This window comes from Vipera berus (genome assembly GCF_964194415.1).
Source record: "Vipera berus genome assembly, chromosome: 2".
NCBI lineage: Eukaryota > Metazoa > Chordata > Lepidosauria > Squamata > Viperidae > Vipera > Vipera berus.
The window spans coordinates 70,373,347-70,393,373 of NC_138203.1; the positions used below are offsets into that span (position 1 = coordinate 70,373,347).

The following is a 20,027-nucleotide window of genomic DNA, read 5'->3' on the forward strand; positions in this document are numbered from 1 at the left end:
GTGGCAAGTGGCATCTTGGCAGCTGCACGCTTGACTTTTCTCAGTTCATGGGCAGTTATTTTGCGCCTTGGTTTCTCCACACGCTTCTTGCGACCCTGTTGACTATTTTGAATGAAACGCTTGATTGTTCGATGATCACGCTTCAGAAGCTTTGCAATTTTAAGAGTGCTGCATCCCTCTGCAAGATATCTCACTATTTTTGACTTTTCTGAGCCTGTCAAGTCCTTCTTTTGACCCATTTTGCCAAAGGAAAGGAAGTTGCCTAATAATTATGCACACCTGATACAGGGTGTTGATGTCATTAGACCACATCCCTTCTCATTACAGAGATGCACATCACCTAATATGCTTAATTGGTAGTAGGCTTTCGAGCCTATACAGCTTGGAGTAAGACAACATGCATAAAGAGGATGATGTGGTCAAAATACTCATTTGCCTAATAATTCTGCACTCCCTGTATTTTACAAAGAGAGTAATTAGAGATGAAGTTATTCAAGCTGCCTATGATACTAAACTGGTAGTGGCTGAGCAAGAAGTCTTGGTTTTAAAAGAGATTCCTCCGAAGATTTTAAGGAGAAGGAAAGGTTTTGCATTTTTAGTACAGGAACTTAAGAAATGTGATATTAAGTTTAGATGGGAGATTCCAGTTGGACTGGTGGTGACGCATGAAGGTAAAAGACATCGTCTGGTTACTGTGGCCCAGGCACGTGATTTTTATAGCAATGTGTTAAAAGCAACCCCCCTATCAGTTTTGGAAGCTGTTAAGGGATACGGCGAGGGAAAGCTTCAAGATGTTGCAGACAGACAGATAGAGGACAATGGTGTTGGAGGGGATCAAGATACAGTTTCATTGGATGTTGCAGGAGGCCAGAGGAAGACGCGTGCCGCCCTAAGAAGAGCGAGACGAGAGCAAGAGCAAGACCAGCAGATAGTTATGGAATCTCCAAAGTGTATTTACAGTGAAGATGTGGGAGGGGCGCGGTCCAAAGAAGTTTTGGGGGTCATGACAGACATGCTCCAAAAGTTTTGGGGCGTTAAGATTGCTGATTAAATTTTTAAATTAGTATCTTAATGGATTAAATTTATCATAGAGGAGAAAGAAAGTTTTTTTTTAATATTTAACACAATTTAAGATGGATGTTATTTGCTTGTTAGAAAAGTATATTAGGGTTATGGACTAAAAGTGTGTGTTGAACTAAGAATGGGTATGCAAGCTCCTAATTAACAACAAGTTGTCTTACAGACTGCTTAACCCTTTTTTTTTACTCTTTTTATTTGAACTCAAGGATGACTTGGAACTGCGAGACATTTGGTGTGATACATGCAAGAATTATTTATTTTTGATTATGGTTTAGTTTGGTTGGAGATTATTAAGGTTAATAGATAGGCGCTTTTGGCGCATAACTGAGAATTTGTTTATTTTTTTTTCTTTGAAATTAATATGAATAAGGACTGGGATTAAGAAAATCTATTTTGAGTAAAGCTCTTTTCTGTTTTTCTCTTTTTCTTTTTTACTTTATTTGTAATATTAATATTGTTTGTATTCATTTTACATGAGCTAGAGGGAGAAAGAACTAATAGTTTATTGCTGATAACATAGGGGTGCTTATGTTTGTTTTTTTATTTTATACCCTGTATTTAGCTCTGGGAAGTGGGGGGGGGGAGGAGGGAATGGGGGGAAGGGATAGGGAGGGTTGGGTGGGGGTGGGGGAGGGGGGGATTAAAGTCAAAATGTATTGTAAAACTTTTTAAATTAAAAAAAAACGCTGCTTTCTCAGCCTTACCCATTTAGCCAGGCCATTTTAATGAGGGTTAATGAGGGTTCGTGCGTGTGTGTGTGTTCTAAAAGAGACAAACAGAAAATGACCAGGTGCAATCAAAAATTTCCAGGCTCTGTTCAAGGCATCTCAAGGCACATGCATCTTCTGACTCTTTAATATCTATATCTATATCTATACCTATCTATATCTATATCTATATCTATACCTATATCTATATCTATATATGTGTGTGTGTGTGTGTGTGTATATGTATATATATATATATATATATATATATATATATATATATATATATATATATATATATATATATATATATATATATATATATATATATATATATATATATATATATATATATATATATATATATGACTTATATGCCACCCTATATGCCGCCCTATCTCCCGAAGGACTCAGGGCGGCTAACAACAATAAAAAACAATACAAAAATTTAAAAAAGAATAAAATAACAGCCCCAAAATAAATTAACTACACAGTTAAAAATTAAAACATATTTAAAAACCCATCATCAATCCAGGTCAGCCTGATGGAAGAAAAAAGTTTTGAGGTTGTGGCGAAAGGACCGGAGGTCCGGGACCATCCGAAGCTCAAGGGGGAGTTGGTTCCACAGGGCTGGTGCTCCCACAGAGAAGGCCCTCCCCCTGGGGGTCGCCAGCCGACATTGTCTGGCCGACGGCACCCTGAGGAGGCCCTCTCTGTGTGAGTGCACTGGGCGATGGGAAGTCGTCCCCGGTAGCAGACGGTCCTGCAAATATCCCGGGCCTAAGCCATGTAGGGCTTTAAAGGTAAGTACCAGCACCTTAAATCTAAATATATATACTCCCTCGTTATTTTCAAAAAAGGGCAGAAACTCCCAAGTTCTTTTGCAGGCCGCCCTCCTAGAGAGGAGAAACAACCCTAATGTTTACACTAGTTTGGACAGGGGTGGGCAATTATGGCAACTTTACAACCTGTGGACATGCCGGCTCAGGAATTCTGGGAATTGAAGTCCACAGGTCGTAAAGTTGCCACAGGTGCCCATCCCTGAGTTCAGGGGTTGCGCATCTAAATTAAAAAATACGAGTCTGGGTCCAAGAGATTTGATCGACCCGCGAAGAGCTCTGCCGCCACCATCATTTCCAACACGCTGAGACAGAATGGAGGGAGGGGGGAAACCTCCTGCAACCCGGCCTCATACCTTGCGTTGGGCGCTGGAGTCGTACTTATCATTCCGGAAGGCTTGAGCGTTCTGGTGCCGTTGAGCTCGCGTCCGGGACACGTTGCCTCTCTGCGAGCTCATCTCTCACGCCACTCACCTCGCCCGGAAGCAAACCGGCTCCTCACATCCGGCGAAGAGGTTTGTTGGAGCGCCTCAGGTTACCTCGAGCAGCAGAGCGGCTGCGATTGGCTTCAGTGAGGAAGACCCCGCCTTCCTGCCAGGAAACCTGACAAGAGCACACAGCTGGGAGATGTGATTTTATTGGTCGGCTCCCCGAGGGCTACCGGTCAGAGAGGCTTAAATCCCGCCCCTCGCCGCGCTTGGCCGGGGTCTATACCTCGGCTTCTCTCTGTGGCTTATTCTGTTTAGTTCCCCGTGAGGTGGGCTGGCTTTTTTTATTTTTTTCCTCCCACGGAACGCGCACCGGAGCTTCTGCCGCGCTCTAGCTTCGTTTTGTGTGGTGTTTTTTTTTTCTTCCTGAGCTTGGGCGCCGCTGAGGAGAGGAAGGGTGGAACTGGAGCCGGCGTTTTAGGCCGGCGTTGGAGCCTCGGCTGTTGCTCGGTTTAATTGAATCCCTTTGGCTTTCGAACGGCGGCGCCCCGAGAGCTTTGGCAGGAGGAGCCGGGCCGAGCGCTGTGGGCGAGCCGGGAGCCAGCGCCGAAGCGCGCCCGCCACTCTGCTAGGCAGTTTGGACGCGGCCCTGCGCTCTCTACGGAGCGCGAGTCCGGAGGTGAGCGCCCTCTTTGTCGCCTCAGTTTGAGGGAGGGAGGGAGAAAGGGGGGCGTCGCTGAAGATAGTGGCCTCGCGTGTCTCTCCAAGAGCCCTGGCCGAAGTAAGTGGGGCAGAGGAAATCCTTGTCTGAGGTATAATTAAGGCCGCCTGCGGTTCTGCGGGCTGTCGGGAGGATCGGGACGAGGACGCCGGGAGAGCTCTGGGAACGGGAGCCGCTCTGCTGGGTCCCCGAAATCTGCCCCGCATGGAGTGGGTAGCGCCCTCCTCAGTATGTGCGCGCAATTGCCCTCCATCTCTCTCTCTCCCTCCCCCCCCCACTGTGCTTTCCCTCCCTCGCCCCCCCCCCCTTCTCTCCTCTGCAATACACCGGCCTTCCGCTGCGGCGCCAGGACGCGGGTCCTCGATTTCGCCTTCGTCTGCCCGCGAGGTTCCGGCGTACCGTGGAAAGAGCTTCGTCTCGTCTCCCGGTGTGAGCAGCGACACGGCCTAGATAGCCGGGCGGTTGAGTCGGGGGCACGGCGGGGGTGGGTGGGTGGGAGGTGGGGAAGGCGCTCGTCTGGCCGTTCAGCAGGCCGAGAAATCGAGGCGAGCGCTGGGATTGAACGTGCGTGTTCTGCAGAGGGGAAAACTCTCGGCTCCTGGTGGAGAGAATGACCTACGCTGTGCTCGTCCTTCTTTTGTATGCGAGGCAGCCTTTGGGAGAGAGAGGGAGGATGAAAGGCACACTGTTCTAGGGGATAGAAAAGCGCCAAGTAGTGCTGGCCGTGTTTCTGAACAAAGCTTTTCTTCCCGCTAGCCTCGCCCGGCTCCTCTCCTGCGAACCCTGTTTGGATTTTCGTAAGATCTAAAGAAGGCTTTGGATGAGAATTTCTTTGAAGGACTGTACTGTTACTGTGGTCTTTTAAAGGCTTTCGTTGGAGGCTTGTATTACTGGCTTAAAACTAATATAAACAAGTGGGTTTCTGATTCTTATTGAGATCCTGAAGATTTCCTAACCCCTTAGCCTTTTGAAGGGTGTAAAGGGACCAATTTGGAATGACTAACATACCTAACAAGACGGGGTTTCTGTTGTTATGATGGGGTAGATTGTGTTTCTGTTTGTAACAGTGCTGTCGTGTGTTTCTTTTGTATGTGCTAAAATTTAAATGAGTTTAGTTGAAACTTTTAAAGAGTTATTTTACTGTTTAAATTCTTTTGGGGGAGGGTCTATTGTTTTAAAATTTATTTCAAGAAAATAAAGCATATACGTAGCTTCACATTTTGTCAGGGTAAGAGTAATATAGTCTAGTAGTTTCTTATTTCTTCTGATAGTTTATCCCATGTGTTCTTTGATAACATAATCATCCAGTCATGCTTCCTATTCTTGCTCAGATAAATTTGTATGTTACCAACTCCAAACTTGGAACAAATTCATATTTTACTTCCAGTTTTGAATGCATATTCTTGGCAATCTGTATGCCATGACCCTAACATTCCATTTTGATGACTTGTTCATTGCATCCTAAGGAAGAATGGCTAAAAGGAAATAGCACAAAATATTCAAGTTAGTTATGCTAGCTTTATTATTTATTAAAGGACTTTTGAACATGCCCAGGTTTCTGGTACATTATTTGTTTGTAGAAAGATATTTGTGGGGAAAAATATATCAAGATATTTCTCTTCCACAAAATACCATGGTAAAATATTTCTTTTCCACAAATAAGGTTTTCAAAAAAAATATGGTCCTGACTAAACATAGTTTCATGAGAGTTCGCTGAAGCTTAACTAAGAAGAGCATGTACAATTCAAAATGTTATCTATAACAGACCTGGACATTTTACAGCCTTGGGCCAATCTTTTGGCTGCCCCTATCTGGCCCATGTGAGGTTAATTGGAAATTAGAAATCAAATGTAAATAAGTGCATGCCATGCATGCAGTACTGCATTACTTTTATTTTGAAGGAGAATGCCTTTTTTTCAATTTATGTATGTGCGTGTATGCGTGCCTATGCACCTTCACAGTCCTATTGGTTCAGTCCTCCACAACAGTCCCATTGGTTCAGTCCTCCACAACAGTCCCAGCTTCTTATGTGACCCCTAATCTACACAATGTTATCTGGGTCTGGCTGGCTATGGAATTGCTTTTCTCCAAATGCCCTTCCCCATCTAATAAGATCTGACCATGTAGGTATGGTTCAGATCCTTTCAGTAAAACAATGACATCTTATGGGATCTAGTAGTGTACCTTCTCTGTTGTTGCTCATAAATATTTGGCACAAATCTGGCTCTAAAATGTGGAAAAAAGTGACTTTGAGCAGACTATGGAATGAAATGTTTGTGATCATGCTATAAGGTGATCGAAACTTTTTAATGTATTTCCCAATAGTGTTAATTTTTTAAATACCTTTGCATTCTGGTTGTTTTTATTGAGTAAATCACTTTCCAGTTTTGCAGACATATAAGTGTAATAAATGTTTACTGTGCAAAAGCTTTCATTAAATGTGAAATGCTCATTAAATAGTTTAATTAAATGTATGTTTCACATGCTAAATAGAATAGTATATTTCTGAATTTGATACTACCAAGAGAGAAGAGCCAGTTGCACTCTTACTGGCATTAGTTCTTCCTTGATTTTCAAAATTAATAAATGGAAAAAGGCACCCTATTTCTTCCTATATAGGAAGATAGGAGGGCAGAAATAACTATACGCAAAATAGTATGATTAGTTAGATATTGTAGAATAATCTAACGAGTTGATTGACTACTAGACAGTTATTTTCCGAGTGGGACTGTGAAAAAGTGATAAGCCACAAAACTGCAATTCAGCATCCTTCATTATTGCAATGGACATTGCAGTGAGGAATAGTGGAGCTGCTGCACTTGAAGATAAAGATATATGCTGCTTTTGTTTCAGAATATTGTTAAAATGGAATTGTGTGGCTGGCTATACAGTACCCTCGTTCTTTGCAAATAAAATAGAGGTCTTTCCTGTTTCTTGTTGAAAGACCGGTAAAATATTGGTGTTAAAATTAGATACATTTAGTCCTCATTCAAAGTTACAATAGCACTGAAAAAATGACGTGACTGGATTCACAATCATTGTAATGTCACCTGGTCAAAATTTGGGTGCTTGGCAACTGACATGTATTTATGACAGTTGCACAGTCTGGGGTAATGTGATCACTATTTGTAACCTTTCCAGCTGGCTTCCAACAAGCCAGATTCACTGATGACCATATGATCACTTAACAACTTCAGTGATTCACTTAACTGTGGCAAAAAGGTTGTAAAATGGAGCAAAAACTCACTTAACAAATGCCTTGCTTAGCAGTGGAAATTTTGGGCTCAATTGTGGTCATAAGTTGTTGAGGACTACCTGCCCTTTTTGTTTTGTGCCACTTTTATATTGATAGGCTTTATGATGACTTGGCTGTTTCACTCGTAGACTGAAGCCATATCATATGACCCAGGGAAAAGGTTGGGGTTGTCAGCGTGTGATATAGGGTCAGGGGCCTTTGTGTATACTCATTGCTCATTCTCTCTGATTCATAGCATGGATCTGTTTGGAAGCTTAGGAATAAAATTTAAGCAAACTTTTTGTAATTTCAAAACAACAACTGGTCTTTAACTACTATGGCTAGAATATCAGAGAACGTTATTTCAATATCTGCTGGTTTGAAGACTGAAAAAACTAGAATGAGTTTTCATCTTTTTTAAATGCACCTAAAAAAAAGTCATGAAAGATCCATCTGCTTTCTTCTTGTACACACGTTGGCGTTAACCCTGTTGAACTAAAGAATGTGATTTTGAGTTGGGTTGATTTTGGGTTGCAAGATTGATCCATAACCCCTATTTACTATTTGCTCAGGTTCTATCAAACATTCAAACAGAAGTCTTATAAATGGATGGGGATGTGAGAAAAGATATATTTAATGAAATAGTCTTTTTTCACCTAATCTGTAGGACAGAAATGTCTGAATTTTATATTGTAAATATTAGGCTTCCATTTTTAAGCATGTACATTGCTGAACTAACTGCATAGTGAGAATGTGCTACAGTACTGTACAGCTTCCTTTAATATTTCTTAGTCACACTTCTAAAGGAAGTAGTATTAGCATCATGGGTGCTGCTATCAAATTGCTTGTTATGCAAAGGTGTTACACCAACTCATATTTAATACAGCATATTGCACATGTGTTAAATTTGTAAGTAGTTCAATAAGAGAAAACACATTTAATATCTAAGTTATTTAGCAATCTAACAGAGAAAGAATTGCTAGAATACAACTGTACCAAGCAGCAACTTCCATGGGATTTATTGTTCAAAATAATTATGGAACATAGCATACATTTAGAAAGTACAATTTTTATCAGTACAACATAATTTGTAAAACATAATAAAAACATAATTTGAATTATTTTAACTAAAATTCATTTGTCTAAAACTAAATGAATTCCTTTTCCAAAAATGAAAGTTTCTGTTTCTATTTAAATTTCTGCTTAATCCGTAAACTTGTCTTGGAGACTTGTGATTTATTTTGTATGATATTTGCTATTGTGCAGTACGGTTGCTAGTACTGTAATCAAATGTACTTAGACTTCTGAGAAAGTGTTTATAGATTTATTGTGCATCTAATTTTCTTTTTAAAGAAACCAGACACAAGAATTGCAGACTCCTTAGCTATGTTCAGTTTTGTTTACTTCCTGAGCCTCTTGTTTTTCAAGGAGGGGGAATAAATGCACAGCATAATTTTAAAACAATGCTTAATCAAAAACTTTATTATTAAGGAAGATCATAGCATTCTTGGTACAGTAATGTGTTCTGGGTAGAATAGTGCGTTCAATGCGGTGATGTTTTTAAGATACCAATGCTATTAATAAGATTTTTAAATTTATTACAAGAACAACAAAAATACAACAGAAGTTACAAGCCCGTAGTTGAAACAGAATCAAACTAAAGCCAGTTAAACGCCAAACAAAACCACTCTGGTCCCTAAAGTTATGTGTGAAGCCAGACATTTTGAAAACAATAAGTAGTCAGTATTTAGATATAAAACAGACAAAAGTGTTTGGATTCAGCATAGCAACCCTCATGGATTCCTGTCTGTAACTGTTCCTTTTGCTGGTGTCTCATGATTGCTGCATGGGTTTAAGAAAATTGGATATTAAAAAGTATGGTTCAAGCATGATAACTATGATTAAAGTTACAATTTAGTTTGTTTATATTAAAAAGTATGGTTCAAGCATGGTAACTATGTTAACACTGTGATTTAAAGTTATAGTTTGTTTAAAATGTTCACATGATGTACTGGTAAAAAGTAAGCAAACAAATGTGGTGTGCTGTTGGAATTATATAAAATGCTTGATTTTGGCAAATTCTTTTTCACCTGGTATTTCTCAGCAACTCTTGTATTATTTAGTCAAACAGCACTTCCTTAGGTGGAAGTCAGGCACTGTTTTGAAATAATTCATTATTCCCTGTTTGAACTTCTTAAAGAATTAACAACATAAAGACTTTAATTAACAACATAAAAATAAAATCAATCTCATTGAGGCAATGAAAATATTTTTTTTCTCCTAAGTCAAAAGGCCTTTTCAAATCATTATTTCAGCTTGTGTACTATTCTGTGCATAAGGCACCTTTTACCAGAATTGCTTTATTATTTGCTGTCTTTATTTTATAAATTTTTTTCTAAGTTTTGCAATATATTGGCAGTTCCTGAAAAAAATACACTCAAAATTTCAGTTGATTATGAATGTTACATCTGTTGTATTAATCATTGCTTTGTCATACTTAAGTTGGTTACAACTGACAGGTGGTTTCTAAATAACTCAGTGTTGTGGTGTTGATCTATAACTGAGCTATTACAAGTAGAAAACTGAATAACATTCCTAATGGTGTTATTAGATGTTCCACTTCAGGAAGAAAAGGTAATGAGTTTACCATTAAACCAGTTTTTTTTCTTAGAACACTAATTCCTTCTTAATCAAAATTTTGATTTGAAGGCCCTGTGCTGGCTGTTTTAGCAATAATTGTGTGGCATTGGTATTATATGTAAAAGTTCAATGTTTTACTGAAAATAATACGTAATGAATTTGATCTACTTTTTAATTTTTCTAAAATTCCTGGCACATTAGTATTTGATGATGATGATGGAATTCCTACTGGAAGGTAACATCCTTTCCCTCTTGTTTCAGATTGGAGGATGAACAATCTTTCATTTAGTGAACTCTGCTGCCTATTCTGTTGTCCACCATGTCCGGGAAAAATAGCTTCCAAACTGGCATTTTTGCCCCCAGACCCCACCTATACACTCATGTGTGATGAAAGTGGGAGTCGTTGGACTCTACATCTTTCTGATCGAGCAGACTGGCAATACTCTTCTAGAGAAAAAGATGCTATTGAATGTTTCATGACTAGAACCAGCAAAGGTAACAGGATTGCCTGTATGTTTGTGCGTTGTTCCCCTAACGCCAAGTATACTTTACTTTTCTCGCATGGGAATGCTGTTGATTTAGGTCAGATGAGCAGCTTTTACATAGGACTTGGTTCACGGATTAATTGCAACATATTTTCATATGATTATTCTGGATATGGAGCAAGTTCTGGAAAACCAACAGAGAAGAACTTGTATGCTGACATCGATGCTGCTTGGGTAGCTCTTAGAACAAGGTAAATAAAATTATGTTGTTTTACAAATTTAGTAGAATTTTTGTTTATTCTCACAGTGAATTTGACTGTGTGCATAACAAGCCTAGCAGAAGCCCTCCTGAAAACGTTTATCTGAGCATTGGGAAAAGTCTGCAGAAAGGATCAATTGTGGCATGGGGACTGGGGAAAGGTAGAGTGAATGGCTGTGTGCCACAGTGACTGTAACTGTGCTCACTTTTTTTTTCCTGCCAGTCCCCTAGCCAAAGCCTATGTTATTTAGATTCTTTCAATCCTCAGGAAAGCTTTATTAGAGACTTGTAAAAAATAAGATGTGAGGAAATTGGACTCTACTTGACCTTGTTTGCTCAGCCCTTTGAGAGGTTTTACATTAAAAATCTGTTCATATTGTCTTTTTTTAATTCACTAAGTAAGGGTAAAGGATACGTTACTAATTTGTGAAAATGCTTTTGTTTACATTGTGGCAATGGAGTTCAGTTTAATAGATTAGTAAAATATTAGTATTGATATATTTTTCATTGGTAAGGAAAATCAGGTGCTATGTTAAATCAGTGCTTCAGATTAATTCGTATCTTCAGAAAATAAATGATTGGAATCAAGCTAATTTAGTGTGGTAGGGATTCTACATTGAATGCTTTTTTATATTAAAGCATCATGGTGCAAGTTTCCATCATTCTAAGCCATGGGTGTCAAACACGTCTCGTGACGTGTCTCGATGTATTGTGACTTTTTTTGCATTGCCAGAGCTGGGGTGGGCGTGGTCTCTGCATGTTGCAATCGGCCTGCGGGCCAGCAGTTTGAAACCCCTGTTCTAAGCCATCATGTAGTTTATTTAGGTGTAGCACTGTATTACAGAAATCCAAACATTTTGATTTGTAAACCATGCTATATGGCTTGTTATATATGAACTATATCACTAGAGCAACAATTAATTTAAAATAATGGCATAATATTAACCTAGCTATTGTGGCTCTTCTGTGGCTTGAATATTGAGAATGAAAGTTTTACGCCAGGGGTGTCAAACTGCCAGCCCACGGGCCGGATGCATCATCCGGAAGCTGCGCCCACCCCATTGTCGGCAATGGCAAAACTCCCAATACGTTGCACGACGTCACATGACGTCACGAGTTTGACATGTCTGTTTTAGGCAGTCATTCTAATATGCATATTTTTTGACATGCATATTTTTTAAATAAAAATCTGGCTACCTCACAGATAGCTAAGACTTCCTATCTTTTTGCTCTGTTCATTCTTATGTTGATAAGATACATTCTAAATTTTTATTAATTCCTTTGCTTTCCTACATCCTTCCCAACAGCACCTGTGCCATCCTTTCCTCACTGATTATAGTAGAAGCAGCAGCTGTTGCTGTTTTTAACTCAATGTGTGTACTACTTACCTGAATATTTCTGGTTAAACCACACATGCAGTTTCAGCAATATCATAGTGGATGGTTGCCCTGTATTTTTCATTCTTGTGGGTGGAGAGGAAGAATATCTGTGAACAAGCTGTTGTCATGCTTCTGTTTATCCAGAGCAGTTACTGTTTGCTCCAGTTGGTAGTGGATTGTCTTTTCTTGCTGTTACTATGCATGATGGGTTGTTTTTTTTACAATTTCTTAGTCTTTTTAAAAAAATGTAATCTAATTAAGACTGATGTTTCCAATACATTATTTCTGTCTTCAACATTCCTACATTTTTCAAAAATATTTCTGCACTGTAAGGTCACTCTTCATGTTTTAATTATTTGGAAATGCATATAGAAAGAGGGATTTGTTTATTTGTCCTTAAAAACTTGCATATGTTGACTAAATAACCCCTTTGATTTTATTGACTGTGTATATGATTGTAAGTCTTAAGCCTAGTAATAATTAAGTAATTATTGGGACCTCTAGTTTGAAACAAGATAAACCTGATCCTTGCCTAAATACTTATAAATTAGTAGGTCAGTGTCTGTTGTGATTTTATGGTGGAGTAGGGATAAATAATAATTTAAATCGCTTTAAAGTTTGAACATACTTGTATACTTACTTGTTTTTAAAGCAGTAGATGTTAGTAACATAGCAAATTCATTTTAAATGGCTTTTTAGTCAGGTGACATTGAAGCTGAGAATTGTATATTCTCTATGACTTTTTATAGTTTTGAGTAGTTCCTTGATCAGAATACTTCATGATATTTCTTAATTAGAAATTGTACCAGTACACTTTTTGCACATGTTCTAAGATGGGGTGGGGTGAGGGTTACTGATGCTCTAAATCTGTGCCTGAATTGAACTGAAATTTTCAGGTGTGTAGACTTCACATCACAGAATTCCTTAAGCTGGTGACAGCTGATGAGAATTGTTAGTTGCTCCACACACCTAGAAGTTGCCAACTTAGGGAAACACTGCTCTAAATATTGAAATACTGCTTGCCTCATTGCTTGTTTGGCTTCCTGGCTGGCATTCTAGTTGGCATAAAACGGAAGTTGTCATTCAGCAAAAAAGGAGCATCATACATTCCTTTCACCAGAAAGAATGAGGTGTGATTCTGGGTATGTAAAACCAGTTTAGAAAAATCTAATTGGATTAATAAGCTGTATGTGCTCTTAAGTTTTCAGAATAGACATTGAACCGCCATCTGAGAGGACAGATATTTGTCAAATGTTGAATGCCATTTTTATAAGTTCTTTTTTATAATCTTTATTTAAAAATATACTAATGACTATATTTTTTAGTCTTAAAAGTATAACATTCTTAGTACATTTCACTTAAAAGTGAAAGTATTTGCTTGAATATAATTGTACTTGTGAAACTTTTTACCCTTCATGAACGGGATAAAATGATTTATTTTTTACATTCTGTAAGATAGATAATTTTACTGTTTTATGTTCACTTGTATATTTACTTTATTCATAGCATATTTCATCACTGAAATTACATAAAAACTACTTTTCCAGATATGGAATTCGCCCAGAAAATGTGATTATATATGGCCAAAGCATAGGAACTGTGCCATCTGTGGATCTTGCTGCTCGTTATGAAAGTGCTGCTGTAATTCTTCATTCTCCACTGACCTCAGGAATGCGAGTAGCTTTTCCTGATATAAAGAAAACGTACTGCTTTGATGCATTCCCAAAGTAAGTTGCTGTGCTTTTTTAAAAAAATGTAGTTGGAAATTAGTTGTCTCATCCATATGCTCTTTTGCTTGAATGTCAAAAGAAAAGTCATTAAATTAGAAACCTGTTTTGGGTATCTGGACTTTTTTTCACTACTATAAATCAAACAAAATATATTAAATAAAATCTGTGGGTTGCAATAAGGCCTGCCCATCTGAATACAGGTAGTCCTTGACTTACGGCCATTTTGTTTAGTGATTGTTTGAATGACATAGATATAAGTGATTATGACTGGTCCTCAGACTTACAAGCATTGCAGCATCCCCATGGTCACAAGAACAAAATTCAGGTGCTTGACAACTGGTACCGTGAGTCCCTGAAAGTAAGACCTAACCCGAAAATAAGCCCTAACTTGGGTGGGTGGGTGGAGCTTACCATTGCAGCCAGGCCTCCCATAGAATGATACGTGCCTCACTAGCCCAGTTCTTCTGCAGCTGAAGGAGCAACCTCATTCTGCAGCTGAGAATGGAACTCCAGCCTGCATTTCACAGTCAGGCCTTTCCGGAAGGTCTCTGCAGCCAAGAACCAAGCTATGGATTCAATCCATAGAATGGAGCTCCGGCCTGCATTTCACAGAGGACAAATAATAATAATAATTATAAGAATTATTTTTGGGCAAACACAGTAGGTATTTACAATGGTTGCAGCGTTCCAGAGTCATGGGATCACCATTTGGGACATTCCCAGCTGGCTTCTGACAATCAGTTGGTGGGGAAAGCTGTATTCACTTAATGACCACATGATTCACTTAACATTTGCAGTCAATTGCTTAACAACCATGACAAAAAAGATTATCAAGTTGGGTGTGACTCACTTAACAACGGCCTTGGCAGTTAGCAATAGAAACTCTGATTCCATTTATGGTTGTATGTTGAAGACTACCTGTATTCAAGTTTTTACCTTTTGCAGAAAGAACTGGGCTCATGAAAGAAAGATAGGCCAGCAACTTTCTCCAGTGCTACCATCCTCCTCTAGTCTTCAGCATCATTAATATATTGCTGCAAAATGTCTTCTTATTCTTTGAAACATGAAGGTGGTGTTGGGAGCCTAAGGGGAAGTTAGGAAAAAACCTCACCTTATACTGTTTCTCACTACCAGGAGAATTCAGCTATATATACGGCAGGATGTCAGTCTTGTATTTTTTTCCCAAAAGTTTAATTTCTACATGAATTTGTGTGTCCTGGTTTTGAATATCTCCACCAAATAAACTCTAATGCAGGGATCTTCAAACTCAGCCCTTTTATGACTCATGGACCTCAACTCCCAAAATTCCTCAGCCAGCATGCCTGGCTGAGAAATTCTGGGAGTTGAAGTCCATGAGTCATAAAGGGCCAAGTATGAAGACCTCTGCTCTAATGGCACACTGTCAATAAAGCATAGTAAATATTTGTTTTAACCATATGCACATGTAAGATATTGTGGAATTTTCTGTTATGTGTGTGGTTTTTTTTTCTGTGTTCATGTAGTATTGACAAGATATCTAAAATAACTTCTCCAGTGTTAATAATCCATGGGACTGAAGATGAAGTGATTGACTTTTCACATGGCCTAGCATTATTTGAGCGTTGCCAAAGACCTGTGGAACCATTGTGGCTTGAAGGGGCAGGACATAATGATGTGGAACTTTACGTACAGTATCTTGAAAGATTAAAACAGTTTGTATCACAGGAACTGGTGAATTTGTAAACTGCTTTGTTTAGTTACTTGTTGAATTTCATTGCTGAACTCCAGATCTTAATAGCCACCACATAAAACCTGATGGTTTTGTTTTCAAATCGGGTCAGTTGCCTTCATAAATGTACAGGTAAAATGATTTGTAAACATAACTAATGAAGGTTTTAGTGCCAGTATTAACTGGAATTGTAGATGATGGAACAAAACTGGTGTGGTTTATATATTTTGTGCAAGTTTTCTTCTATACTTAAGTCAATTTGCAAGTCTTTTTAAGATGTACAAAAATCTTAGAAGGAAGTAAAATTTTAATTATCTAAACTCTGATGCTGTAAAAGTGTTGCCAAATGCTTTAGCATATCCCAAACAAGTTTATATACAATATTTTTAAAACATCTCAAAATGTACTGTGATATACTCTGTTGCACAGGTGTAATTGAAGCAGTTATAAAATACAAACATTCATTGCATTTGAAGGAATAAAAAAGAATGAAGACAACCACTTGAATTTTACAGGCCTTATATAAGGAGCAAATCAAAATAAGTATTTTATTACCTTGTCGTCTTCTCAGTGTTTTTCCCCCTCTTTTCCTGACTGATTAATGGCCAAAAATTCTGTTTTCAAAGCACTGCTCTACTAACAAGGCCAATAGAAACTCAACAAAATATGGAACCAATATCTCCATGATATCGGCAAGTAATCTAAGGAACTTTATATACAACTATTTTAAAATAATCATGTAAAAATCTTCCAAAAAAATCTAATGTTGATTTGATTTTTTTTATATAGACAAACATGCAAAGTTACAGACTTAGTTGACACTTGATTTGAATGTTTTACAATATAGAATTGTTTCAATTATGAAAAGTTTACTAATGTACTTCTATATAGTAAAACAAATGTTGACAACTCATCATAAAATAAGCTGCCTTTCCCTAGAATACATTTTTGCTTGAATAAAATTAAAATATAGCCTGTCCTGTAAGCAAAATAATATTCAAATACACACTGTGTTTCTATTTTAAAGCCTTACTTAGTTAACCTGTTCTGCTTATTCTTGTGATTGTCTGAGAATATTGTATGATGTATTGTAAATGCTTAGATTCTGATGTGTTTAACTCTTAAGAAAAATTCTACAATTCTGAAGTGTTTGTGCGAAACATAAACTGTTCCTGATTAGTTCTTTCTCTGTGATACAGTAAGAGAGCACAATTTCTGATGTGACATCTTGCTAAAATCTAGTGATTCCTAAAATCTAGATTTATTTCTTGTTGCCAGTTTTCCTACTTATATCATCCACTTTTTTAGGGGATAGAAGACATTTGACAAATGTATGCTCCCATTTTGAGCAAGCCTTTCTGGCTTCTAATTAAATTGCTTTTTTGATTTCATAAATGAAGGACTTAATATATTAAATATATAAGGCAAACTATGAGTTGTCACAATAGCTAGCAAATGTTTGTCAGTGTTAGATCTAGGAAATGTAGTTTCAATCCATACTATTTAAAAATAATATTTCAATTAGTTTTAATGTTTAATATGCTTAAGCCAACCTCAGCCTCCATAAACTGTTTCACATGGCAAATTGGTCACACAGAGATTGAATTCAAGAAAATTAGCAACAGTTCTTTGCTTGAGATGCTGTTTTACCAGTATAGATTAAAGGAAATCTTTTATTAGTACATTTAAAAATACATACCTTCTCCAATTAGAGTGATGCACTAGCGATTGGATTCAGTTTTAGTTGTTAGTCCCATAGACTTAATGACTTCAGTGGATGTATTTCAAAATCAATAAAATCTCAAATGCTTGAAGCTTGAACATTGATCCTAAAAATAGTTTTAATTTGAATGAAATACTGAGAAAATTCATTACATTTTGGTAGTTTAACTTCTTGACTTTCAGATTAAAAATACTACATCTTTTCTCTACAATCCTTAATAATTCAAATTAAAAGTTGCTCCAGGAAATTCAGTTTAATCTCAGTATTGTTTCATGTATCCTTTCTTAGAACAGTAGAATAGCGACATAAGTGACTATACCAGCCAAAGATGTAGATTGCGGTTGATGAATATATGGATTACTGTTGTGTGCTGGTGCGACCAACTTGCTATTTTACAAAAGGGTGTTTGCAACTGTATGTATCAGTAGCAAGCTGATTCATATTATGATTATATTGCCCTACATTTCAGACTGTATTTATAAAGAATGTAGAATTTGCCACTCTATATGATTTGGTTGTTAGGCAATGAGTTCTCCCCTAGTTGCTATAATTTACAACTAGCTGCTCTGTCTTACAATCAACTGCGTACATATAGGAGAAGTATATGGGTAAAGTTGCACATTTATTTACTAGCAGTAAAGAGGTAAGTATTGCCTCAAGATGTAGCAACTTAATATAAAAGATGTAAACACTATACTTCTGTCCATTCCATCCATATTGAATAAGCATGATATATTTTACCTTACCAAAACAAATTAGTGATGACTTTTAAGTAATCTGAATTATGTATTTTTGATGCACACTGGCTCTTATGGAGTGGAAGAAATATGATTCCTTTGAATAGGACACAAGCATACTGTTAAGAAATAAATACTTCAATTTTACTTAGTAGTAAAATTGTACTCCTAAAAATACTTTGTACAGTAATTTTTAGAAGATGAGGTAAAGGGTGGCGAAATGCCTTTTCCCCCCCAAGAAATTTTAAGAATTTGGCAAGCATTTAAGCAAATACTGACAATTCCAGATCAAATTTGTTTCTGGTTCTTCATTATTACTAACTCAGTCATGGTAATTTCTGCAGAACCTTACATGAGATAAAAGCCATTAGTGAAAAAAAGACTTGCCATCTTTATTATGGAATTGGTGATTTTTTTTAAAAAAACTGTACACTAATAATTATTCATTTTTGTGCTGCGTAACTATGATGATCACTGATACACTGCGCAATTGGGTTGCTATAGTTTGCAAGTAAATGGATGTAATTGTCTGGTTTAATACTGCACACTACCTCAAACTGACCTTATTACTCTTTGGTAGTTGAGCCTCCACATCTGGAAATGTGGATACAAGGTAATTACAGATATATACATTATTCCAGAAAATAAAACAATTTAAAGAAGTCTTGTAAATGGAAATTATTTAGATGAAGTTAAATCTTGAATGTTAATCTTTACTACGTTTGCTTGTGTTTGTCCTTTTGTTTAACATTGGATTAATTCAGGGTCAAGGCTAGCTCTAAGCTTTACTCTGGAGTTATTTCTGTTTTAAAAATCCTGCTAATCATTGTACATTCAGACAGCTCAAATAAAAACCTAGCTTTTGATTACAGTGTTTCAATTTTTTATAAATGGTAATGGAATCCTATTTTCAGCAGTATTGTTTTATAATTTTCACCATCATGTAATTTTGGTCTTCTTTCAGAAGATAGCTGGAACATATCAGTATGGCCTAAATTTATGAGTTATTGCTTATGGAACCTCTATTGAGTTTTTTTTGGGGGGGGCAGTGTAATTGAAATTGTTGAAGTGGGAATAATTAAATTTCTTGAATGCTTGCTGGTGTTGGCTGGTTGGCTATTAGCAGTATAAAAAAAATGTAATCAGTGGGAGCAGTCTTTCCTATAAACTGTAAAATTGAACCTAATCACGGGAACTACTATACTGGTAGTATAGTAAACTGCTGCCAGTGTGCAAAATTTCAGGACTGAGGCTAGGACAAGGGGGAAAAAACAATTAAACGTATTAATATTCTCACATATTTAATGTCTCCTTTTTATTCCATTAAAAATCAGTTTGGTGATATTTTGTAGGTTATTATGTAGGTTTGCCATTGGAGAGGATGAATCCTCTGTATTTATTTTCTTTTAAGCTAAATCATCTTTATGCTTAGCTGGTAGTAATAGTAAAATAAAACATTTTCCACTGTTAAAAATTTGGCAGAGGAATCATAACTCCAACTCTTCCCTTCATTATTCATCTACTTCATGCTACCAAACCTGAGTTTTATACTCTCAGTATCAGAATGCATGTATGAGAAGAACTTTCAGGACTGAGTATTGCAATAGATAGTGTGTACTGAAAAATAAAATCCCATTAAAATATGTAATTTAATTAAGGCTTTCAGTTTAGTTTCTAAGTGAGCCCTTAATCTCATGGATATCTCTGCTAAGAGAAACTTAGATATATTTGTTGAGGATTCATCCATCCTGGTTCATATTTATACTTGCATACAAAAATTTAGGTGCCCCAGGTAAATTTGTATGTTTCACTGAATTTCCAACCAACAGAAGATAGCACAACCTTTACATGGTACAAAGTTAAACATCTTTTTCTGCAAATCAAAATACCGGTAAGCATACTCGCTATTTATTTGCAGATTCAAAATATAAGTTTGAAAAGGAGTGCCTAAATTTTTTGCATGAAACTATGATCAGCAAGGGTTCTGTGAAAGTGCTAAACAGTATTCATTTAGCAAAGAGATATTCAAAAGGCAGGATGGGCCATTAACAATGAAGAAAAATTAAATTCATCACCAAAAAAGATCCGGTACAGAATATTTTTTTATACATAGGTATGCATTGTTAGAGAAAATGTCCTAATGGAATTTTAAAAGGGAAATACTGTTCATCTCAGAGTGGAAAAAATATGAATTATCAAAAGCCTGATAATAGGCATCTTTTTCTTATACTTCGAGAACTAAAGTTTGACTTGAACAAATATTATTGAAAGGCATAATTGGATTAACACCTTGAAAATGTATATTATGATAAGGCATCAGTATTTAAGCTAATTCACCTTTACAGTTTTTGCCATA

At 37.1% G+C, this 20,027-nt stretch overlaps 2 protein-coding genes across 5 annotated transcripts in view; one reads left to right on the top strand and one right to left on the bottom strand.

Annotated features, from left to right (window-relative positions):
- The window catches only part of LOC308663684 (uncharacterized protein C9orf85), a 42,755-nt gene extending 39,527 nt beyond the window's left edge, over positions 1 to 3,228 (bottom strand). Inside the window, exon 1 of the mRNA XM_081320308.1 lies at positions 2,983 to 3,228. Coding sequence (XP_081176434.1) covers positions 2,983 to 3,084 — 102 coding nt within the window. The 5' untranslated portion in view covers positions 3,085 to 3,228. The remainder of the gene's footprint in view (positions 1 to 2,982) is intronic.
- A 180-nt stretch (positions 3,229 to 3,408) lies between these two features.
- On the top strand, positions 3,409 to 18,537 carry ABHD17B (abhydrolase domain containing 17B, depalmitoylase). Of its 4 annotated transcripts, none has more exons than XM_081320307.1 (5): positions 3,409 to 3,733; positions 4,532 to 4,689; positions 9,912 to 10,386; positions 13,321 to 13,500; positions 15,006 to 18,537. In XM_081320307.1, exons 3-5 carry the CDS (start codon positions 9,920 to 9,922, stop codon positions 15,223 to 15,225), a joined length of 867 nt encoding a protein of 288 aa, XP_081176433.1. In that variant the 5' UTR covers positions 3,409 to 3,733; positions 4,532 to 4,689; positions 9,912 to 9,919; the 3' UTR covers positions 15,226 to 18,537. The 4 variants fall into 4 exon arrangements, with proteins under 4 accessions (XP_081176433.1, XP_081176432.1, XP_081176430.1 ...); XM_081320305.1 differs by lacking the exon at positions 3,409 to 3,733 and adding an exon at positions 4,366 to 4,414 and having other exon boundaries at positions 4,532 to 9,644; XM_081320306.1 differs by lacking the exon at positions 4,532 to 4,689.
- The last annotated feature ends 1,490 nt before the right edge of the window (positions 18,538 to 20,027 follow it).

Coding starts and splice junctions, on each gene's coding strand:
- ABHD17B (XM_081320307.1), top strand. CDS start 9,920: ATGAACAATCTTTCATTTAGTGAACTCTGCTGCCTATTCTGTTGTCCA. Junction 10,387..13,320: donor TGGGTAGCTCTTAGAACAAG/GTAAATAAAATT, acceptor CTACTTTTCCAG/ATATGGAATTCGCCCAGAAA. Junction 13,501..15,005: donor TGCTTTGATGCATTCCCAAA/GTAAGTTGCTGT, acceptor GTGTTCATGTAG/TATTGACAAGATATCTAAAA.